This window comes from Oncorhynchus clarkii, chromosome 18 (genome assembly GCF_045791955.1).
Source record: "Oncorhynchus clarkii lewisi isolate Uvic-CL-2024 chromosome 18, UVic_Ocla_1.0, whole genome shotgun sequence".
NCBI lineage: Eukaryota > Metazoa > Chordata > Actinopteri > Salmoniformes > Salmonidae > Oncorhynchus > Oncorhynchus clarkii.
In genome coordinates this window covers 36,901,141-36,926,010 of record NC_092164.1, presented here as the reverse complement: position 1 = coordinate 36,926,010, position 24,870 = coordinate 36,901,141, and the positions used below count along the sequence as shown (strand labels likewise).

At 41.6% G+C, this 24,870-nt stretch overlaps 3 protein-coding genes across 4 annotated transcripts in view; 1 reads left to right on the top strand and 2 right to left on the bottom strand.

The window, feature by feature from the left end:
- LOC139373415 (E3 ubiquitin-protein ligase RNF19B-like) overlaps positions 1-10,972 on the bottom strand; it is a 32,297-nt gene extending 21,325 nt beyond the window's left edge. The window contains exon 1 of the mRNA XM_071113884.1: positions 10,677-10,972. The gene's annotated coding sequence lies outside the window, so the exon portion shown is untranslated. The remainder of the gene's footprint in view (positions 1-10,676) is intronic.
- A 661-nt stretch (positions 10,973-11,633) lies between these two features.
- Positions 11,634-16,819, bottom strand: LOC139372601 (adenylate kinase 2, mitochondrial). 2 transcript variants are annotated; one of them, XM_071112361.1, is made up of 7 exons: positions 16,667-16,819; positions 15,186-15,311; positions 14,862-14,972; positions 14,561-14,655; positions 14,207-14,279; positions 13,260-13,464; positions 11,634-11,836 (listed from the first exon to the last, which is right to left on the bottom strand). In XM_071112361.1, exons 1-7 carry the CDS (start codon positions 16,763-16,765, stop codon positions 11,829-11,831), a joined length of 717 nt encoding a protein of 238 aa, XP_070968462.1. In that variant the 5' UTR covers positions 16,766-16,819; the 3' UTR covers positions 11,634-11,828. The 2 variants fall into 2 exon arrangements, with proteins under 2 accessions (XP_070968462.1, XP_070968461.1); XM_071112360.1 differs by lacking the exon at positions 11,634-11,836 and having other exon boundaries at positions 13,219-13,464.
- Positions 16,820-18,399: 1,580 nt separating this feature from the next.
- On the top strand, positions 18,400-23,096 carry LOC139372600 (C-type lectin domain family 4 member D-like). The gene is made up of 7 exons (XM_071112359.1): positions 18,400-18,598; positions 19,579-19,659; positions 20,027-20,149; positions 20,601-20,654; positions 21,069-21,220; positions 22,093-22,223; positions 22,428-23,096. The coding sequence occupies exons 1-7, from the start codon at positions 18,529-18,531 to the stop codon at positions 22,615-22,617; spliced, it is 801 nt and encodes a 266-aa protein (XP_070968460.1). The 5' UTR covers positions 18,400-18,528; the 3' UTR covers positions 22,618-23,096.
- The last annotated feature ends 1,774 nt before the right edge of the window (positions 23,097-24,870 follow it).

The window sequence follows — 24,870 nt, the reverse complement described above, 5'->3', positions numbered from 1 at the left end:
TGCCCCGTTAATATTTTTGCTCAGTGTGGGTATTAGAGCTGTACTCAGTTACTGTTCGGTGTAAATGGCATTATATAGCTTTCATTACATTAGCAAATGTGTCATCTCTGGCATTAAGAAAATATTCTTGTCAAGTGACAATATATTTGGAAGGGTTTTGATGCATCTAGTATCCAAACGTTAGACCTTTTCGGATCATTTTAGTGGGATATATATTGAATGTAGCCCCTACATGACTTGAGAGAGAGAGACAGAGAGACATAAATAGAAAGAGGGATGAGAGTGAGTGAGGAGGCATGGCAGATGGGCATGAACAGGCTGAAGACTCAGTGGTCTAAGTTCTGTGATCGGCACACGCTTTTTCCCCCTCACTTGTCCTCCCACTCGACTGCTGCTCGCGCACGCACACACGCACACACAATCTCTCGCTGTGATGTACAATTACACTAATGACATTTTATTTAGCCTCTAAGCAGCTCTAGTTTCTTGTCTTCTGAATTAAAAACCTCTCGGACATGTCAGATGTTGTTATGCTTGCTGCTGCAAGGTGAGTCAACTGTGTGCAGAGCCTCTTGACAGAGACATTACTCTTCTTGGACATTAAGTGGGGCCAGTTTGTGCTTTCAGTTTGTTTGGCCTCGTCTCAGCAATTCTATTTCCGGAAGACACTGAAACTGTACAGTCTAAGTACTTTAGGATCCTCCATCCTTCCCAGGAACCCTATCCTACATACTGCCTCTATGCACGCAAGTCAATTTGATATGATACTGTAAGTCAATTTGATATGATACCGGTGTCCCACTGAAAGACCCGATAGTTGTTACACAAGCCGCTGAGTCAGAGCTGATTTGTTGCTGTTGCAGAGCTGTTTTGGGGTTACACTTTACAAGCCTCTGAGTCAGAGCTGATTTGTTGCTGTTGCAGAGCTGTTTTGGGGTTACACTTTACAAGCCTCTGAGTCAGAGCTGATTTGGGGTTACACTTTACAAGCCTCTGAGTCAGAGCTGATTTGTTGCTGTTGTTGCTGATTTGTTGCTGTTGCAGAGCTGTTTTGGGGTTACACTTTACAAGCCTCTGAGTCAGAGCTGATTTGTTGCTGTTGCAGAGCTGTTTTGGGGTTACACTTTACAAGCCTCTGAGTCAGAGCTGATTTGTTGCTGTTGCAGAGCTGTTTTGGGGTTACACTTTACAAGCCTCTGAGTCAGAGCTGATTTGTTGCTGTTGCAGAGCTGTTTTGGGGTTACACTTTACAAGCTGAGTGATTTGTTGCTGTTGCAGAGCTGTTTTGGGGTTACACTTTACAAGCCTCTGAGTCAGAGCTGATTTGTTGCTGTTGCAGAGCTGTTTAAAAGCATGGATCTATTTTGGACCAGGGACATCCAACCAAAATGAAGACAATAAAAGCATGGATCTATTTTGGACCAGGGACATCCAACCAAAATGAAGACAATAAAAGCATGGATCTATTTTGGACCAGGGACATCCAACCAAAATGAAGACAATAAAAGCATGGATCTATTTTGGACCAGGGACTTCCAACCAAAATGAAGACAATAAAAGCATGGATCTATTTTGGACCAGGGACTTCCAACCAAAATGAAGACAATAAAAGCATGGATCTATTTTGGACCAGGGACATCCAACCAAAATGAAGACAATAAAAGCATGGATCTATTTTGGACCAGGGACATCCAACCAAAATGAAGACAATAAAAGCATGGATCTATTTTGGACCAGGGACTTCCAACCAAAATGAAAGGGAAGACTGGGGATGTCCCTATTATACTGTTGTGCTATATTTCACTTTGGCAACTTTGATTATGCTTTATAAAATACATATATTTGGTGTGTGTGTAAATGTCATATTATTCAGGGATATAGTTGATATTCAGAGATATGGTTGACACAAACTAACACAATGGGGGCACAGTAGGCTACTGATACAGTACTATACTCCAGGAGGCTACTGATACAGTACTATACTCCAGGAGGCTACTGATACAGTACTATACTCCAGGAGGCTACTGATACAGTACTATACTCCAGGAGGCTACTGATACAGTACTATACTCCAGGAGGCTACTGATACAGTACTATACTCCAGTAGGCTACTGATACAGTACTATACTCCAGTAGGCTACTGATACAGTACTATACTCCAGGAGGCTACTGATACAGTACTATACTCCAGGAGGCTACTGATACAGTACTATACTCCAGTAGGCTTCTGATACAGTACTATACTCCAGTAGGCTTCTGATACAGTACTATACTCCAGTAGGCTTCTGATATAGTACTATACTCCAGTAGGCTTCTGATACAGTACTATACTCCAGTAGGCTTCTGATACAGTACTATACTCCAGTAGGCTACTGATACAGTACTATACTCCAGGAGGCTACTGATACAGTACTATACTCCAGTAGGCTTCTGATACAGTACTATACTCCAGTAGGCTTCTGATACAGTACTATGCTCCAGTAGGCTACTGATACAGTACTATACTCCAGTAGGCTACTGATATAGTACTATACTCCAGGAGGCTACTGATACAGTACTATACTCCAGTAGGCTTCTGATACAGTACTATGCTCCAGTAGGCTACTGATACAGTACTATGCTCCAGTAGGCCTAAGTAATTCAAACTCACCATCACACAAACAATCCGATTCATGTCACTGTGTGGTTGTTTACAAAGACTGACAGACAGCGGGGTAGGCAGACGAGCTGGTAAGCTAATTAGCTGGTTTGTAGTGATACTACCTAAACCCTCTGTAAGCCCTGAGCTCTAACTGAGGACTGAGGCCTGTGTCTCTGGGCTGAGTCTCTGGGTAGAGCAGGTGGTCTCTGTGAACTCAGGTTTACTGGTTTAATAGACTCAATTCATTAGAGCAGAAGGGCGCAATAACAGGTTAATAAAGAGCCTCCCGAGTGGCGCAGCGGTCTGAGGCAATGCATCTCAGTGCTAGAGGCGTCACTACAGACCCTGGTTCAATTCCAGGCTGTATCACAACCGGCCGTGAGTGGGAGTCCCATAGGGCGGCGCACAATTGGCGGCCAGCGTTGTCCGGGTTAGGGTTTGGCCGGGATAGGCTGTCATTGTAAATTATCATTTGTTCTTAACTGACTTGCCTAGTTAAATAAAGGTTACATAAAAACAATAAATAAAAATAATGAAGGTAGCGACAGCAGCGTGAGGCAGGTGAGATGCTTCTCAGTGGGTTGTTCTCTTTATCGACATCCTTCAATCTCTCCTGGCAGAAGTTAATATAGGAGGGAGGAAACAGAGGGAACTGCCCCGGTGGCTACGACTCTCGTTCCTCTCTCTCTCTTCCCCTCTCTGTGACGAGGCCATCGCCGTGTCTCGCTAACATGCTGGGCAGGCCAAGACTGCTGCCTCCTCCAAACACCAGGCCAGTTGAGTCATGTCGTGATGAGACTATGTGAAAACTGGGTTAAAAAGGAAACATGTCCTTCTGTTCAGCCAAAAGCGCCATTATCTGGTTGCCTACTGATTCATAGTGTTTGGCGGTCATTTGGAGGCCATTTGGAGCCCTCCCACACTATCAGTTTTATAAGGTAATGGAAGATGTGGGAGTTTTAAAAAGGGGTTGAGAGCCAGAGACAGTTGTTGGCCATTCTGTGGAAGCACCTAGAGAAACCAGACTTTGCGTTTCCCTCTGAATTTCCCTCAGAACTGAAGCTGGCAGGGAGGAGTGGTCAGCCAGTCTCGCATCCCTTTTCAAACAAAATGAAACAACAGGAATACCCTGGAATAACCCCATTACAAGCACTCGAACACACACGCCACGCACCCACATACTTATACACCCAGTCATCCACACATTGACACATCGTCAAACAAAAACACACACACACACACACACACACACACACACTTATGTATTGCATAAGAGATACACACGTATGAATGCCCCTCTGATTCAGTGAGATAAAAGGGAGAGTCAGGCTACGAGGTTCTATAATTAGAGGAGCATTCAGGAGGCAAACTGCTGAGTTGTTGAATGTTTAATGTGAAGCCTGGAGGCGTCACAGCGGCAGAGAATAGGCCCAGGTCCCAGCCCCACAGCCCCAATCCACCAACACAGACCAGGGCATACCAACCAGCGGGTATGAAAGACAGGGAGGGGCCGGGTCGTTTGAGGGAGAAAGAGAAGGAGGTGAGACATGGTCAATGAGGACAGTGCATGTGAGTGGAGATAGATACAGTATGTCACATAGGCCTAGTATGGTTGACTGTTAGGCTGACTTCCAGTGCACTGTAACCTGAAGCGGCCTTAACAAACTATAATTACGAGAATAGTTCTAGTATGTGGGACCAGAGACTACAAATTAAGTCAGCATTTCCAGTAAATATAGGTAATATAGTTGCGGGGTAGTGAGTGTTGACTTCCCTATTAGTTGTTGAAGACAGACGGTAACTAGAGCAAGCAGATGGATACCAGGCTTTCATGGTTGCATGTCGTCACCTCTTTCCTCTCTCTCTCAATGGAATGATATTAATATCCTGGCCTCAATAATGCTTTCGGGACAAACAGGGGAGCGGTGGGACAAGGAACGCATGAGTGAGAGGGGAGAGGAGGAAATTGAGAATGAGGAGGGCATTCGACATGACGGGCATTTTGGAATAGAGATGTCAAAGAATGCTCAGAGGTGTTAAACGGTAGCTCACCACTTCCTACAGGCTACTGTAGCAACATGCATGTACACAAACAAACACAGATGCACACACAGTAGTTATGTACTATGGTACTCTATCATCAGCCTTGCCTCACTGTTAGATTACTGTGCACTTGTTTTATACTCAAGAATGAGGAGCAGTCAAAACATGCACAATAATATGGGATATATACACAATATATTCAAAGGTATGTGGACACCCCTTCAAATGAGTGGAATTGGCTTTTTCCAGCCATACCCATTGCTGACAGGTGTATATATTTGAGCACAGAGCCATGCAATCTCCATAGACAAGCATTGGCAGTAGAATGACCTTACTGAAGAGCTCAGTGACTTTCAACGTTGCACTGTCATAGGATGCCACCTTTCCAACAAGTCAGTTCATCACATTTCTGCCCTGCTAGAGCTACCACGGTCAACTGTAAATGCTGTTCTTGTGAAGTGGAAACGTTAGGAGCAACAACGGCTCTGCCGTGAAGTGGTAGGCCACACAAGCTCACAGAACGGGACCGCCGAGGGTTGACCGCCGAGGGTTGCTTCCTCTGGAAGCAACATCAGCGCAAGAACTGTTCGTCGGGAGCTTCATGAAATGGGTTTCCATGGCCAAACATCAAATCAAATGTTATTTGTCACATGCGCTGAATACAACAGTTAAATTAAAGTAAAAAATTATAAAAAGTAACACAATAAAATAACAATAGCGAGGCTATATACAGGGGGTACCGGTACAGAGTCAATGTGCAGGGGTACAGGTTAGTTGACGTAATTTGTACACGTAGGTATGGGTAAAAGTGACTATGCATCGAAAATAGACAGCACGTAGGCCAGTGGCGCCGCCAAGGGGTGGCCAGGGGGGGCCGCGGCCACCCTGATACAATAGCTGCCCCCCCCACCCACTGAGTCCCCTCGCGGGGTGCATATGCATAATATGCTTCTATCTGATATTTGACATTAGGTACTATTCATTTAAATCAATAATGTATATTTTTCATAATAGTTCATGTGAAAGAAAATGACAAATGCATAGCCAGCCTGATGCTTTTGACCGTCCGGAACTGAGTCACACTCCGACCCGTCACCCCTTCCCGGCCTGCTACTGCACAGTGCACTGCCAGATGACAGCAGCAGCTGAGCTCAGCCTCGTGTCTCTGGTGGCATCATCGGAAGCTAGGCTAGCTGGCAGATGCCTGCAGAGTTGAGACCACCAGACTGCTAACGGGTAAGTAAGTCATACAGTACTAGTTACAGTTTTTTTTTAAATTATGTACTCAGTAAACTCTTCGTTTTTTGACGGTGTCGAATTACCTGGCTAGCTAGCTTATGTTAGCTAGCTAGTTAAGTTAGCTAGTTAATTGGGGTATTGGGGAGGCTTAGCTAGCTAGTTTATGCCGTAAGGTTACTCTGCAGCATAGAGAGTGTTAGCTAACTATAGTTAGAGTTATCGTAGCTTTCCAGAACGATTTTCAAACCACTTGATGAACTTAGGACTGCCAGAGCATCTAGCTAGCTGACGTTATGGGCTGGTATAGCGTTAGCTTACTAGCTATGATTAGCCACTGTAGCTATGTCAATTTGCAGACGATGAAGAGAAAGTCCACGGATATCTCTTCTTTCTTTAAGAAGAACAGTAGTACAGGGGAGATGCAGCAGCAGAGGGTTAACGTTAGTGAGGATGCAGTCGAAGATGATGATAACATCATTGAGCAACCCAATGAACAGGCAGAGGCAGCGAGAGAGCATGGCAGAACATGACGGCGACGAACTGGCACAGGCAGCATCAGTGACAGAGCACAGTGAAGAACACCAGACTGCAGCACAGCACGAAAGTGCGGAACAGGCAGCAACAGTCCCAGAGGTCAACAACCAAGCGAGGCAGCACCCAGCTAGGGCTATTCAACCCGTTCCTGGACCAACAGATGAAGTTATGACAGCATGACAGTGCCCCTGATAATGAAATGGGTGGCTAGAGAGTAATGTTATCTGGGTCATGACATAATCACATAAAGCCTTCTGATTCATGTTTATTGGTAGTTGAGTTTGAATAGTCTGAATTGTCTGTAGGCCGATATTACAAATGAGCCCAAATAGATCTACAGTGTGTCGGCCTCCTTGTAACATTCACCAATGTTTTTGGTGAGATAAAACATCTGTCAGATATCTTACAGTCCCCATAACTCAATTTGGGCACGGCTATTACCCTTGTTGATTCTCTAGTTGACACATTGAACAGTTATAGAGAGGGCTCTCGCTTGAATGAGATTTGGGACAACACGGTGACCTCCAGGCCGTCCAGGGCGTCAGATCACACCGAGCTCTAGGCTTGATGGGCATCACATTCCCACTCCAATAGCTCAAAGACAGGTCAACACAGATAAGGAGTCATTCGTGGGCAGGTTCATTCATTCCAATCGTTGATGTGCTTCTCTCTGAGGTGACGACAAGATGTTCTACAGTAAATTGTGTCATCATGCAAGGCCTTGAATCTCTGCAGTCCCACATTTTGTGAGAAAAATTAAGTGTTTTCCATTTGCCTCACAATACAACTGCAGCACTGAGGATCTGGAATATGAGATCCCTCAGCTTAAGCAAATTCTTGATAGGAAGCAAACTGGTGGCTTGGAAACACCAGTTTAATAGAGCTCACAGTCTTCCTTGAGCCATATAGGGAGGTGTTCCACGAGATGTTTAAACTTTGCATTACCTGTGAGCACTGCAGCATGTGAGCACAGTTTTCCTGTGCTAAAGTTAATCAAGACTGTCTTGAGAAATACAATGAGTTGAGACAAGCGATTGCTTCATTTGGGGGTGTTAAGAGTAGAGTCAAGAAGGGCGAGGGCCATAAATCTTGATTTTGTGGATGTGTTTGCCAAAAGACACAGCAACAGGCGAATAAAGCTGTATTGAAAAGAATGTAGCCTATTAAAGCAGGGATATGAATAGGCTATGAGTAGGCTATAGTAAAATGTATATTGTTGTCCATGATTGTGCTTTTTTGTTTTGTTTTCCATTTTTGGACATATACAGTTGAAGTCAGAAGTTTACATACACTTAGGTTGGAGTCAATAAAACTTGTTTTTCAACCACTCCACAAGTGTCTTGTTAACAAACTATAATTTTGGCAAGTCGGTTGTGCATGACACAAGTAATTTTTCCAACAATTGTTTACATACAGATTATTTCACATATAATTCACTGTCTCACAATTCCAGTGGGTCAGAAGTTTACATACACTAAGTTGACTGTGCCTTTGAACAGCTGGGAAAATTCCAGAAAATGATGTCATGGCGTTAGAAGCTTCTGGCAAGGTAATTGACATAATTTGAGTCAATTGGAGGTGTACCTGTGGATTTATTTCAAGGACTACCTTCAAACTCAGTGCCTCTTTGCTTGACATCATAGGAAAATCAAAAGAAAATCAGCCAAGACCTAAGAAAAATCAATTGTAGACCTCCACAAGTCTGGTTCATCCTTGGGAGCAATTTCCAAACACCTGAAGGTACCACGTTCATCTGTACAAACAAGTGTATGCAAGTATAAACACCATGGGACCACGCTGCCGTCATACCAGGAGAAGGAGACGAATTCTGTCTCCTAGAGATGAAGGTACTTTGGTGCGAAAAGTGCAAATCAATCCCAGAACAACAGCAAAGGACCTTGTGAAGATGCTGGAGGAAACAGGTACAAAACTATCTATATCCACAGTAAAATGAGTCCTTTATCGACCTAACCTGAAAGGCCGCTGAGCAAGGAAGAAGCCACTGGTCCAAAACCGTCATAAAAAAGCCAGACTACGGTTTGCAACTGCACATGGGGACAAAGATCGTACTTTTTGGAGAAATGTCCTCTGGTCTGATGAAACAAAAATAGAACTGTTTGGCCATAATGACCATTGTTATGTTTGCAGGAAAAAGGGGGAGGCTTGCAAGCCGAAGAACACCATCCCAACCGTGAAGCACAGGGGTGGCAGCATCATGGTGTGGTGGTGCTTTGCTGCAGGAGGAACTGGTGCACTTCACAAAATAGATGGCATCATGAGAATGGAAAATTATGTGGATATATTGAAGCAACATCTCAAGATATCAGTCAGGAAGTTAAAGCTTGGTCGCAAATGGGTCTTCCAAATGGACAATGACCCCAAGCATACTTCCAAAGTTGTGGTAAAATTACTTAAGGACAACAAAGTCAATGTATTGGAGTGGCCATCACAAAGCCATGACCTCAATCCTATAGAAAATGTGTGGGCAGAAATAAATAATTCTCTCTACTATCATTGTGACATTTCACATTCATAAAATAAAGTGGTGATCCTAACTGACCTAAGACAGAGAATTTTTACTTGGATTAAATGGCAGGAATTGTGAAAAAACTGAGTTTAAATGTATTTGGCTAAGGTGTAAGTAAACTTCTGACTTCAACTGTATAATATTTTTGTTTACAAAAAAAGACACAGCAACAGCCGAATAAAGCTGTATTGAAAATAATTGGAGGCCTCTGTGTGATGTTTTTAAACTCAAGTAGGCCTGCTCCCAGTAAATGTTGTGTTCCTTACAATCAATGTGCTCCTTCAAGTTAAAGCTGTATATTTGTATTTTTAAGGAAAGGGACAACTCGCCTATTTGAAGAACAATGAATCGCCTAAACACATTTATACAGATAAATAACACATTTAAACAGGATTGTTGTGGTACTCAAAATGTTAACTGAACCGGTACTAGTCAATGCACATAAGATAAATAGTAACATTAACTGTAAAATAAGAAACCAAAGTATATCAGTATGCGATTCCTTAACTCTCATATTGACATAGTTTTCAACTAGCCTATATACTACAACAGCATAAGAGAATTCCTGAATTTCAGTTATGGCTTTGGTTTTGGTGAGCCACCTCAAAATTTTCAGTGGCCCAACCTGGCCACTGCACGTAGCAGTAGCGAAAAACAAATATGGGGGGGGGGGGGGGGTCAATGTAAACAGTCCGGGTGGCCATTTAATTAATTGTTCAGCAGTCTTATGGCTAGAAGCTGTTAAGGAGCCTTTTGGTCCTAGAATAGGTACCGTTTTCCGTGCAGAAACCTAAGATCACCATGTGCAATGCCAAGCATCAGCTGGAGTGGTGTAAAGCCATTGGACATTGGAGCCGTGGAAACGTGGTCTCTGGAGTGATGTATCACGCTTCACCATCTGGAAATCAGACGGACAAATCTGGTTTTGCCAGAACACTAGCTGCCCCAATGCATAGTGCCAACTGTAAAGTTTGGTGGATGAGGAATAATGATCTGGGGCTGTTTTTCATGGTTCAGGCTAGTCCCCTTAGTTCCAGTGAAGGGAAATCTGAACGCTACAGCATACAATGACATTCTAGACGATTCTGTGCTTCCAACTTTGTAGCAACAGTTTGGGGAAGGCCCTTTCCTGTTTCAGCATGACAATGCCCCCATGCACAAAGCGAGGTCCATACAGGAAATGGTTTGTCGAGATCGGTGTGAAAGAACGTGACTGGCCTGCACAGAGCCCGACCTCAACCCCATCAAATACCTTTGGGATGAATTGGAACGCCGACTAGGAGCCAGGCCTAGTCGCCAAACATCACTAATGCTCTTGGCTGAATGGAAGCAAGTCCCTGCAGCAATGTTCCAACATCTAGTGGAAGGCCTTCCCAGAAGACTGGAGGCTGTTATAGCGGCAAAAGGGGGATCAGCTCCAGATCAATGCCCATGATTTTGGATTGAGATGTTCGACGAGAAGGTGTCCACATACTTTTGGTCATGTAGTGTACCTTTGGCAGTTCATATAAACTGACCAGGTAGCAAACTAACACTTCCGTTAGCGATAGGTTACTAACCTTAATGTAGCCTAGTAGGCAACTGAGCGACATGACATTCCAAACCACAAGACGCATGATGAAATGTGTAAAAATCGAACTCTTGAACATGTTGCAATCTGTGTCAAAGCCCAATACGGCAGACTCTTCTTACCTCGGGGTAGTATGAGACCGTTTTCTGGTACCCGCTGTGAGTCTTCTCCCGTGAGTGGCGATGCGCATTGATCGATTGCTTTGGGCGTGTTGAAGTCCTCGTTTTGTCCAGGCTATTTCATCTCAGCCTCCAATACGGGACCTGACACCATTCCTAAAATATCAATGGACTATATATATATATATATATGCGTGTAGACTGAATATACAATACAGCTGTGACCCGGTCCCCTATTTGGAGCGCAACAGAATAATCTTCGCAGCTTGCTTCTTTGCTCTCTGACGGAGGAAAACCCTGTGCGGCTACCAACATGGAACACGGAAACCCCACCCGTCCGTAGTGACGTCACATTTGGAAACTCAAAATGCATTTACTTGGTCTTCACGAAGGGAAACTGATGTCATTATTTTGTTTGTGGAATGAAACCACCTGGAACGTGAACATTATTTTGTGTAGAGGTCCCAAAAATAATTTAAATCCTAAAGATAGTGCTTACCAGTCGATGACGAATTTCATCCAACTTTACAGATTTGTTTACCTTTATTCAACTAGGCAAGTCAGTTAAGATCAAATTCCTCTTTTCATTGCAACAGTGGGTAAACTGCCGTGTTCGGTTACAAGTCCAACACTCTAACCACTAGGCTACCTGCCACCACCGAACAAGGCAGTTGATTGAGTGCTGGAGCAATGTACTTGGATTCATGTTCTCAAAGTACATCTCTCAGTGTCTATAATAATTTAGAGATTTTCCTGACCAGGTGATTACACATTTGACAAGTATGAACATTACCGGCATACAGGCAAACGCATTATGTTCCATAAAGACAGACACCCACCCAGTATGCAAAGTAAACCATGACTAGCTTCACATTGAGATAATGGCAGTTGAGTCTTACATTAGTAGCAAGTAACATTATAATAGTAGTAATTAGCACAAAGGGAGGCTACAAAATGATGTCATGATTGTAGAACAGTGTCTTCATTTTATTAGAAGGGTAACATAATCAAAGTCAATTCCAAGATGGCTCCACTTATTCCTCGTATAATGCAGTACATTAAGCTCCCTCATCCTCCAGCAACATTCCAAAATGAAGTACTATAGTACAACATTTCCTCTTTTGTTTCCATTGCCAGGATTGGAGAAGCAGGGATTCAAACAGCTGGGGGGAAAAAAAAGTCTCAGGTGATTTTAAAGACATGCACACAAACATTTTAACAAAATACTGAGTTTTGGGTCATTCAAAGATGCATGAGGCAGAACTATAGCTACAGTCACAAGTTGCTCTCTTGGACATCTACAGGTCCTTGTGCAACTTAACAATCCAGTCCATCTATAGTGCAATTAGGCTTCCAACATCCATTTCTAAAACTTAGTGTATTACCATTTAACAATCAAACACGTCAGCCGTTAGGCTTCACATAAGTTTAAATTAACACTGAACTACAATGGTGACTTAGCAGTACATTAACAATAATTTTGCCAGTAGAAAACTTGACTACGTGAACTAAAGCAGCATTCAATGCAGTGGCGTCATTGTTTTGATACTTTTAACATTATCTAGTCAAAGCTAGAAAAATTCAAACAGCAAGCCTACTGGCCAATATAGCGTCACATAATACAACCGCTATCGTTTTCCGACGACCCTGAGAACATCATGCAGTCAGTCAGAGGAGAGAAGTCAGTCTACAGGGAGGGGACAAATCTAGACAGGAAAAAGGAAAGAGCAAAGGAGTCTCCTTTCCCTATAGCCTAGTCATATTGTGGAATATACGTCACATCAATAGGAACAAAGTGTTATTGGTTAACGGGAACTAAATGTACATTGTATGACAGGTACTTTGACTATGCTCTAGAAAAGTAGCATGCTTTCACTAACCAAAGCACACAAGCTGTCAAAGTATTAGTCAATAGATTCCTAATGAATTCCTGAGTAGACTTCTGACATTGCACGACATTAGCTATCCCTGCCATCTATCCTGGACTCATTACATTCAGGTGAAATGTAAGTCATTCTTAACCACATCCCTATTCCCTACTGCTTCCTTAATTTAATCCAAGTACAGGGACCATCAATGAAGCTACGTTATATAGACGTGTTATATAGCAAAGTTATCGTTAGTAATTGTGCATATATTCCTTGTGTTATTATTTCTCTTTTCCCTCTGCATTATTGGGAAGGGCCCGTAAGTAAGCATTTCACTGTTAGTCTACACTGCTTTACAAAGAACGTGACAAAGGAACATTTATTTGGATTACCACTGATATGTATACCTGGCCCAAGGGGAAATTACACTCATCTTATACACTCCATTATAACCAGCTAGTCCAGTCTCTGTAGTTTCCAGGAGAAGTCTATTCAAGTCCCAGTAGTGGAGCGTGTTCAAGTACAAGGGAGACACCCCACCACAGAATGAAGAAAGTGGAGAGCAGAGAGACGAAGAAGGGGAGGAGAACGGAGCAGAGACTAGTCCCGAGTGAGAAAGAAAGACTAAAAAGGGAAAGTTAGAAAGCTAGATGATAGGGGCGTGAAGGAGAGACCGAAAAGGAAGTGGGAGCTTAGATGAAGAGCACCAGGTCTTTACAGGTGGCGGCTGTGGCCGAGGAGAAGGCGGCGAGGATCGAGGAGAAGACTACGTCGGGGGACTGGCCAGCGTCGACTGCCTTGTGCAGGCCGCGGGCACTGTAGTATTTGACCAGAGGCACAGTCTGCCCGTGGTAGGCCTCCAGTCGTGAGCGCAGCGTCGGCGCATTGTCGTCGCTGCGGCGCATCAGCGGCTCCCCCGTCACCTGACCGGGACAGAGAGAGGAAACATTTCATGGGTGAAAAGGGCAATTTTGGTTTCTTTCTCTGGTCAGGTCTTTTTCCCCACCCCTTTGAGTTCAGATCTGAAAGACTTGGCTCGATGTCAGAAATATGGTGATGGCGCCCCCTAGACCTCAAGTTGGGAAAATGCATCTGCCATATTAAATTCTCTCCTATCCAGTCTCGTCAGAGCTATGATGAACACAGAAGGGCTTGTGAAGGTTTGGAGCTGTGTCAAATAGTTTCCCCAGCCAGTAGCACTGAGCTACATCTCAAGGTACACCACACACATTACAACCGCTCGTGTATGTTGAAATCCATCTGTGCTGAGCATCTGAAACAGTCCCATGTGTCTCAGTTGGTAGAGCATTGCAACGATAGGGTTGTGGGTTCAAGTCCCACGTGGGACCAGTACAGAGAAGGGGGGAAAAAAGTATGAGATGTATGCACTGGATAAACATCTCTAAATGACTCAAATGAAACAAGAGCTCAGAGCCATTAGCACAGAAGCACTTGTGAAAGACTGCGTGCAAATGAGCCACTGCTTTCCTCAGATTACAAACATAGACACTTGTTAAGTGCATGTTTGACCAAACTTGAACACACGCTTTTGAAGTGCCAGTTGACCAAGAAACGCATTTGAACACCAGTTAGCAGATTGGGATCTACAATAGAAGTAGGATTTCCAGACTCAGGGAGGGGGACGTCCGTTGACAAGATACTTACGTCGTCCTTCATTGGCTCTTTGGGTGGGTTGAACTCCTCGTGGTAGGAGCGACCACTAGGCTGGTGAATTAGTCTGAGGGGGGAGAGGAGAAGGTTAGTCCTCCACTCACACTGCCCTTGGCCAACTTCAAAGACTTACACTATATCCCACCATGGCAAAACAAATAACCCCTTTTTGACATGCTGATGTGACCATTTGAATGGACTACAAGTACATCATTTTCTCTCTATGAAGATGTGTCCTCAATACAGAGCATTGTTTGTCGTGGATGTGGTATTGCTCTGTAACATTATTTGTCCAACAAAATGGTCGATAATAACTAGCTCAGACCACCGCAGAATATTTGGTCCTACCTGCCACAGATCCTGCGCACCAGTAGGGAGTCGTTGACGGAGAACTCGATCACAGAGTCCAGCTTCTCTGTGCGCTTCTCCAGCAAGCCATCCAGCTAGGAGACAGAGGGAGTCATGAAACATAGGAGCAGGGAGGAAACAGGTTCATATGCTCAATGCCATAGTGGAGGGTAAACGTAGTTCACGCACCACATTCATTTTGCGTGATGTTTACCACTGCTTATGCTTGATTAACATCAAGACAAACTTTTGCTCTGGGGGATTGACAGCAAAATGGAGTCAGGCACCAACCAATCCTCACCATCTCTGCTTGTTTCACTGTGCGGGGGAATCCATCCAATAGGAACCCCTTCTTACAGGGAGGCGTGTCCAGGTTCTTTTCTATGAGTTCTACCACCATGTCATCACTGACCTATGAGTCATTTGACAGGAGTAAATTCACAGAGTGATGAGCAGTGAAAATAAATGCATAAGAGCACACAATTAGGACAGACGCCCAAGTCAACCGGTCTCTGATTACCACTAAGTTCCAGCACCAGTGACACAAAAGATTAATTCCTATAAAAAAAAAAAGGAACACAGAAACATGTTCAGAACTAACATGAAAACACACTACACATCTTACCAGTTTCCCAGCATCCATGGTCTCCTTGAGCCTCTTGCCGAGCACAGAGCCAGACGCCACCATGGCCCTCAGCATGTCCCCCGTGGCCAGATGACACACACAGTACTGCTCTGCCAACCGAGGAGCCTTGGAGGAGAGGGGGAGAGCGTGGGTATTGGCGTCAAGCCTCATGTTATAAGGCCAAAAGGTGTAGCATTTATGTAGTCACTTCGCAAAATCGCAACTCTGAGGAGAAGAGTATGGCCAAACATAGGCGCTTCCCAACCTGGCAAACTACTACAACAGGTGGGAGCCCGTCAAAGCATTAAAGTCGTGCTGAATCGTAAAATGGCTGGCTGTTATATTTTGGGCACAGTCAAAGCGCAACATTCCTTCAGCTACAGAACATAACCTCCACACATGACATGAGACTAATGTCTGAATGTGTGTGGGGAAGGCATGGGACACTTTTGGAAAAGCAAAAATAAGTGTTGAATAACTAACTTCATAGCACATGCATTACTGTGGTTTTAAGGACATAATCATGTTGCCATTTTGTTTTTACATTTTTCAATGCGATTCAGGTTGTGCCACAGCAGGGAAAAAAAGACCAAACCCCCAGGAGACTGACTAAATAGTTGGGATCTTCAAAGCTAGACCAAAAGTATGTGTCTGAAAGTACAGTACTTGTACCAGACTGTGCAAAAAAATAATAATCTTTAAATAACATGTATTCCGTACACACTGTAGTGTGTGTATATTTACAAGGCTATGCAGCCACTATAGCCATGAGACACATATGGATACAGAACTTAAAGGAAATACAGAAGTCCCCAACTCTGGTCGTGGGAAGCTGCATGGTGTACCAGCTTTTGTTCCAGATCAGCCTAAACACACCTGACATAATTACCTCTAACAAAACCCTGGACAAGCGGTTGCTCTCCTGTACCACATACCCCCAGAAATTAAAATAAGAACTACATTGAGCTTTTTGACAGGGAAGTCAAGCGGTAACACGTTCTCATTGAACCTGGTTAGATCAAGTGAAAGCAGTTGGCGCTGGCCAGCTGGAGAGTATGATTAGCATACAGTCCCTAATGTGACGTTGAAAGGGCCCTCTTATCTTTAAGACTCTTCACACAAACGGTTGGCATGCGACTCTAGACGAGTACCACATTGTGAGCTTGCAACACCTTGGCAAACAGTCAAATTTGCCAGCACCAGATAGTGGGAGCCAAGAGGGAATTAGTTTCATTCCAAAGGACAGACGCTCATAACTGGTTAGCGAGCTAGCTACAACTTTTATGATCCTTCCTTATTCGTCTGATCTAGCTACCCAATTCATTACACACGACTTAGTCAAGCTAGCAGAGATAGCCATCTATGCAAGCCAATTCAGAATTAACTTCAGGACAGGGTGTATGAAGTTAGTTTGTTGACAGTGTCGGCCAAGCGGTATCCCATTCCTACACTTCCTTGGCAAGTTAGCATAACTCACTCACCTGTGTTCCTTTCCCAGCACCAGGGGGTCCAAGCAGGATTGCCCGAATTCCCTTTTTTACGTCGGAGACAGCTTCATTCCGTTGCGTGCTGGGGGCCATGTTCACTTCAGTCGTCCTTGTACCACTTTTATTATCTGCCAACTCGTCCAAGAAAGGAAGTGTCCCCGCCCTCTTCCTGGATGACCCTCTCTTTATCAGAAAATACTTTCACCTCATTGGCCATTAGATGGCTCAGTCAAGCGTCCTACACACCGATTTGCTGAAATAGTAAGTTTCTTGATATAACATCCGGGTTTTGCATATGCAATTATGAATCTTCTTTGGTCAGGGACCATCAAAATGAAAATGAACATTGTTATTAGTTACATAATCCTCTATCATTATTATTATTATTATTTGTTAATTGTTATTATACTTAGAATTATGAATGAATAATAATTATTATTATTATTTCATCTGTCGGGAAGTATTACAAGTACTGCATGATGTGTCCAGAGATGGCAGAAGAGGCTCAGAGACTGTTCTTAACCACTGCCAATATGTAGTTGCTTTTTGTGCGATTTTCAGCTGCAATGGTTTCACATAGGTGGGTGCTACATGTTCGGCAATGAAGGACTAGTACCCACTGTAATATTCATGTGTAAACATACTGAATTGTAATTGGATGCATTTCAATTTAAATTAGTTGTTTGTTTTGCTTTTTATGTGCTTTGAGAATATTTTCTGTAATGAAAAGCGCTATACAAGTTAAATAAATTATTATTATTATTAACATTGTTATTTGTGTCTAAATATAGGCATTTGCTCACTCTATAATGAAATTAATGAGTAGTCAAATGGTAGGAAACTATTAGCTGTGGAAATGATTCAATCGTGTTCAATGCCCATCTGGCTACTACAGTTTAAAAGTCTAAACGGGATCATTGGGACGTCCCAACTCTGATGTCACCCCATTAAAAATTCAATTTAAATGGTTATGTTAAGGCTTAGGGTTAAGTAGGGGTTATGGTTATGGATAGGGTAGGGGTTAAGGTTAGAGTTTAGGGTAGGGATGTCCCAAGGATCCCTAATAGCACAAACACTGTTTATGCACACTACACTGGGAGATCAGTCATTACATTATCAAATTCATATCCAATTAAGACAGGGCTGATTAGATGGTAAAGATGGAATGACGGATTAGATGGAAAGACAGAGTTGTCATAATGTCCACACAGTGTCCACAGTGTATCTTCATCATGTCATCGAGGTACCAGTCCAGGACATTTGACTTGAGGAAATGTTCGCACCAAACTTGATATTCTTATTTTGTCTCTAATGAGCAAGCATTAATGTAGATACTTTTAACCCGGTAATAAAATATAAATGGCACATCTGTCTTTGTAGGCAAACTCCTAATTAAAGGTTGCTCAAATAATCATTTTCCAACTAACAAGAAAACCAACAGACTTCTAATAAAACCACAGTAGTTATCTAAACTAAGAGCTTTTAGAAGCAAACAAGAGAAACATACTATTAATCAAACGAATAAGATTCCAATGTCTCATGTAGTTCAGCTACATGTCAATGAGAGATTGAACGGTGTGAATGTAATGGATGACCAATGATAGGAGTAGGACTACCATTTATTAATTAATAGTGATAGCTAACATATTAGTTTGTTGGTTGAGAATGAATGAAACAGAGAAAGAGAAGTGTCATTGCGAAACTGTTTTGCTGCTGTTTTCAACATCATTCCCTCAGTTACCATCACACAGAAGAAATGTCTATTTTGGATTGATGTAAATACGTGCCTAGTAGCAGTGTTGAGGATCAGTGACCACCTCGCCCCACTGAAAGACAGACAATTGCAATAGCTAATTATGTCTGAAGGAATAGTCTACGCTGATGTAAAGTTCAAAAAGCAACAAAGGACTGAAGGAAAAAATTGTGGTATGTTCTAAACTAAAATCTGTCACCAAAAAATGTTTGTTTATATGCTCAGGATGTGAAGAATGTTCAACAAAAAGCTTCTACCTGCATAAATATCTATCTAATGTTAAAGAGGCAATCTGCGATTGGTAAATCCATTTTAAGACTTTTATATGAATGATATATAGACATTTGTTCTTGAAGAATATTACTTCTAAATGCCTCATGAGCTTAGTTCAACTGTATTAGCCCATCAGAACCCCAAATGTAAGCTTGTTGTACTACATTGTTTGTACACAATGTAATTGTAAACAAACACTGTATATCTTCAAAACATGGTTAAAGCTATCATTTTTATCTCATGGTCATCCAGCCCCACCTCTCAGAGACGAGTACCACATTCTCAATTTCCAGATTATTCTGGAATTATATTAATACCGTATTGACTTTATTTGACAACGCATATTGTTAATTTATTTCAAAACATGTTCACTAAGACAAAAATGACTTCCCACTGGGCACAGATGACAGTTCAACGTCTAGTTTTGATTTACATTTGGTTTAGTTGTCAACTAACCGTGTCATTGGGTTTAGGTTAAAAGTTGGGTTACAAAGAGACTAAATGTCCTCACATTGATGACTTTTTGCAAATCCAATCAGTTTTCCACGTTCATTTAATGTCATCACACTGACTTTTTTGGTTGAAATGACGTGGAAACAACGTTGATTCAACCCGTTTTTGCCCAGTGGGTTACATCACAAAGAGATATTAGTGATTTCAATTACTAATTACTACTTTGTAGGTATATTAAAACGGTTTTCAAGAAACCTATTTTTAGCCGGTTGGCATAACATTTTTTAAGCAGGCCTCATGCTTTATCGGTGATCTGTGCCAATTCTTTTACATTAACAAATTGAGTGTCAAAAATGCTTGTTCTTGAACAGCCAATGTGATGAGAGGAGTTTTGTCTTATTCTCACACTTTCATGGTTACATTTCAGCAACAGCATCCACAGTGAATGATACCACACACTCTGAAATTTCCAGAACCAGACGCAACCAGCCATCTATCGACCCTAATGGTAAGTGTGTGTGGGTGTGTGGGTGAGTGCCTGCGTGTGTTATTACGTGTGTGTGCGTGAGTGTGGTGAATGTGTGCGTGGTTGTGTGGGTCAGATGAAGTCCGTGCAAATTTCAAGCAAGGCAAAAAAATGAGGACATTTTCTTTCAGAGAACCACATATGGGTGAGAAAAAGAGTTGACAGCATGCAGAACAGAATCTAATTTAGATTTTTCATCATACTTGTCTCCATAGCCTCAAAAACCATGTTCCTTGTTCCACGAATCATACATTTTCTTCATGTTTTGATGATTTCATGTCTAACATACAATAAAACTAAGTAGAACGTTGATGGGAGTCTGATTCATATTCTCTCTCTGTCCCCTCAGCTGGTGACCCTGATTCTCAGGAGGGGTCAAAGGTCAAACCAAGTGGATATGACCCTGTCAGAGTTGTTCTGGTGACTCTCTGTGTTCTTCTGATGGGTGCTGTCATTGGACTTGGGGTTCTCTGTAAGTACTATAGAGTAGACCCATAGTGGAGTCCAGAGTAGGAGCAGGAGTCCCCAAACTGGCGGTTCACATATGAGGCGGGATAGGATAGCTACAGGAAAGTTGGGTCAAACTCATTACTGTACATTTCAAATGTGTCTTTTTCACACTGATACAACTAGCCCACAAACCCAGTGCAGCGCTCTTCAAAATCTCAAACATTTGATTGAAAATAATCTTACAGCAGGTGAATTTTGGATCATATGACTCATGCTAAGATGAATACTAAACAGTACATTTCCATTGACATTTTCATCCCTATAAAAAGTGTATAGTGTATGGGCTTTACCCTCTCAGTTATAAGGAAATGATTGATGTCACAATGCAAAAATGTAACATCTGTTTTAACCAGAAGAGAGAAGGGGAAGTCTGAGTACAAAATGTGACTCGGTTTTCTCTTTTTTCTCAACAGTTTTGAAACATAATCAAGAATTGATTGTGCAGAGAACTTGCTGTAAGATCACAGGTACTATGCGAGAATGTCCAAATAAATAGTGGCACAAGATTCAGTCATTCCAAAAAAGTGCTTTGTTACATAGGCCTATGTTTTATATCATAGAATGAACTCCATTAAGGAATTGGAATTACTATAAGACATTCCATGGTAAAAAAGAAAAGAAAATGGAAGTCACTTCAAACCTAATTTTATTGCCTCGGTTTCAGTCTATTTCTGCTTTTTTCTTATCCCACTTAGGCTGAGGCTAAGTGTATGCATAGTAAATCAATGTGTTTTCATGTCAGTATGGATCTTATACAATCAGTAAGATAAAAAATAAAAAAATATTATTCATATAGTATGTTACAAATACTTGATTTTGATAAGGGACTATTGACAAAGACGTATATATCACCAGGTTATTTCTGTTCCCTCCCTCCACAGAGGATGAGCGTCCAATATGTGCTCATGATTGGATGTGTCACGGGAAAAACTGCTATTATTTTTCCAATGATAGTCTGACCTGGGTTGAGAGTCAGGATAAATGTGTCTCCATGGGAGGAAAGCTGGTCATCATAGACAGCCTTTATGAGCAGGTAGTTATCATGACTATTGAATGGGAATTAAATTATACATTGCGTCTGTCCTTCCATATTATCTTTCATTAATTAAGGCTGTGGTCGGGCAATAGATTTTGTATCCACAAATTACAGATTGAGCCAATGGGTTTATAAGATTTGAAAGTGCTTTACATTTTATTATGAGATCTCAGTACCATGTCAGTCTAATGAGAAAAAAACAGCTATAAAGCACATGCAATTAAACATGCAATCTACAAAAATTAAAGTACACCATGTTTGACTGTATTTAAAAAGATAATTCAGCCAATTACATAATTTTGTATTTTTTGCCTTATAAGGCTAAACTGAAATGAGTCTATGGACAAGGAGAGACTGCAAAGCACGCTTTTGTTTTGTATACCTCGCTTTTAGTGGTTACAGCGTTGGGCCAGTAACCGAAAGGTTGCTGGATCGAATCCCTGAGCTGACAAGGTAAACATCTGTCATTCTGCCCCTGAGCAAGACAGTTAACCCACTGTTAGCCGGGCGGCGACGACGTGGATGTCGATTATGGCAGTCCCCCGCACCTCACTGATTCAGAGGGGTTGGGTTAAATGCAGAAGACACATTTCAGTTGAATGCATTCAGTTGTACAACTGACTAGTTATCCCCCTTTCCCTGTTGTCACCAACCGCTAATTGTAGCATTTCATAACCAAAACCAATCAAATTAAAACACTTTTTAGTCATTGAGCTTTAGGTTCCACAAAAGCGTGGATTACTGTTCTTGGATGTACTCGACTAGTCCATAGACTGCTATCTATCAGTGTAAGGCAACATTTGGGTGAACTATCCATTTAACCCATTGTAGCACTCTATATAATTTGTCAATCAATGTTCCTGGTGAAGACAATCTTAGATAAGAAAGTTGGTGCTATAATGAGTGGTGGTGAAGACAAGTTCTGGATCGGACTGACAGACCAAAAAGAAGAGGGAAAGTGGTTATGGGTGGACAACACACCTCTAGATTCAAATAACAGGTCAGAAGTTATTTTCAATAGTAATACATTTACAAAAGCATGATCATTCAGTATTGCTGAGTATTGTATTGTGTATTAGAGTATTGTGATGTGTTCTCATAATTGACAAAACACAAAAATACAGGTGAAATGATGATTCCCAATCAATGCAGTTAATATGAGGACATGGATGGCTGAATGAATTATAATGTAATTCCTCTGTAGCTTCTGGTTTGCTTCCCAACATGGCAAGAAAGAGCCTGACAACTGGCAAGGAGACGAGGAAAGACAAAATCCAGACGGTGAAGACTGTGCTAGAATGGGAGAAAAAGGTGGTACTCACGATGGCAAGAGTTGGTTTGATGTCAACTGTGGTTGGTCTCACAGAAGAATATGTGAGATAATTTTATTCTGAAATTTCATTTTTGTCCCCCCCCCCAGTTTTATCATTGGAATGTGATACAAAACAGGCTTTAGGACCGTGGACGTGTCCGAGCAGTCGGGTGGTCTGTTTGAAGTGTTTATCCGGTCGGATACAATAAAAAAATACCTTATGTCCCTCCCACTTCTAAAACCAAAGTTGCGCCCCTGTGATACAGTATCTGTGTGAAACAAAAAAAAAGTATTGAATTTTGCTATGAACATAAAAGTATCTTTACATTTCTTTTTGCTGACATTTATAATAAGAAGTGAGGATAAACTGTATTGGTAAATGTATTACAGTAGCTTACTGCTGATGTTAACAGACTGCTTGTTATCGACAATATGTTTATGCTTTATGTGTTTTATGCTATAATGTAAAACAAGCCAAATCTACAACTGAGCCTAACAAAAAACATGTCAGATATTTTCAGTTCAGCATTTTCTTTATTAAAGAACAACTCCACCCCAAAACTATCTTTTGGTATTTATTTCATTAGTCCATTGATGATAGTAGTTAGGTTTCCGTCCAATTGGTGAAAGATGTTCATGCGAATATACAAAAAAAATTGGCATAAAAATAGTATGCGCATTTTCCCACCAGAGATGTTTCCATCAAATGAACATGTTGTGGATAAAACGCTGTGTGCGGGTGATGACCTAGTGAACATAAAATAACTGTTGTGGTTAAATTCCCATTCCCAAATATAAAATACAAGTTAAATGGAGTTCCGTAGTATTTTCACCTCTACTGATGGTTTTGTGAAGAAAAAAACGTGTTTTAGCGAATGTGCCCACTCTAGTATTGGCGTGTGCACTATATAGCCAATTATTATGGACAAAAGAGTGAGATATATTTTATTTGTCAAATGACAGCCAAGCATTGATCATTATACCACCAAAATAAGACCCTCAATATTTTTTCTGTAGGAGCATCAAGCGTTTCACCTTGAACTTTCCCCACCCTGTGAAGTTCATTACAATTTATTTTGCTAAAACTTCATTTTAAGGGGTCTGTATTACAGTATAATAAATGTGTAATTACACTAACAAATATTGTAGGTAATTTGTAATAACTCATAGTTGCACTGTAGTAACAACATGTAATTGATGGTAATTGCATTCTGTAATTACAGAGGATTTACAACAAATATTTGTTACCATGTTTGTTACTAAACTCACCAATTTAGTGTTTAGTTTCTTCTCAGCTCAATCCAATTTAGTATAAACTGTCAAAAGGTTGTAATCTCTTGGACAGATGAGCTGGGTGTCCGAGATTACTACGGTTGGAAGCTCAACAAGCTCTAATTACCTACCCGTGAATGGCACACTTCAACATCTCCACTCAATGTTATTGGTAGCGCTTGCTCCCCAAAAAGTGTGCCATCTTTATTTGTACTATATTTGTACTTTATTTGTACATTCTACATTTATGAAAAAGGTCGACCGAAGAGGATGGCTGACGTTTTACGGACTCCTAACCAACTCTGCTATTTTGATAGTTTTTTTTTGCGTCATTTGCAACTTTTTTTTTTACAACTTATTTTGTGCATAATGTTGCTGCTACCGTCTCTTATGACCAAAAATAACTTCTGGACATCAGAACAGCGATTACTCACCTTGAACTGGAAGAAGCTTTTTTCCTTTAAAACCTCTTGTGACTAAGGGGCAGTATTTTCATTTTTGGAAAAATAACATTCCCAAAGTAAACGGGATATTTGGTCAGGACAAGATGCTAGAAAATGCATATAATTGACAGCTTAGGATAGAAAACACTCTAAAGTTTTCAAAACTGTAAAGATATTGTCTGTGAGTATAACAGAACTGATGTTGCAGGCGAAAGCCTGAGAAAAATACAATCCGGAAGTGCCTCATGTTTTGAAAGCTCTGCGTTCCAATGCATCCCTATTGAGCAGTGAATGGGCTATCAACCAGATTACTTTTTCTACGTATTCCCCAAGGTGTCTACAGCATTGTGACGTAGTTTTACGCCTTTATGTTGAAGAATACCCATAAGCGGCTACATTGTGTAAGTGGTCACCTGATGGCTCTCAGAGTGATTCTCGCGTAAAATACAGAGGTAGCCATTTTTCCAATCGGTCCTACTGAAAAACCAATTGTCCAGGTGAATACATTATTGAATAGATATTTGAAAAACACCTTGAGGATTGATTATAAACAACGTTTGCCATGTTTCTGTCGATATTATGGAGCTAATTTGCAATATTTTTCGGCGTTGTCGTGACCG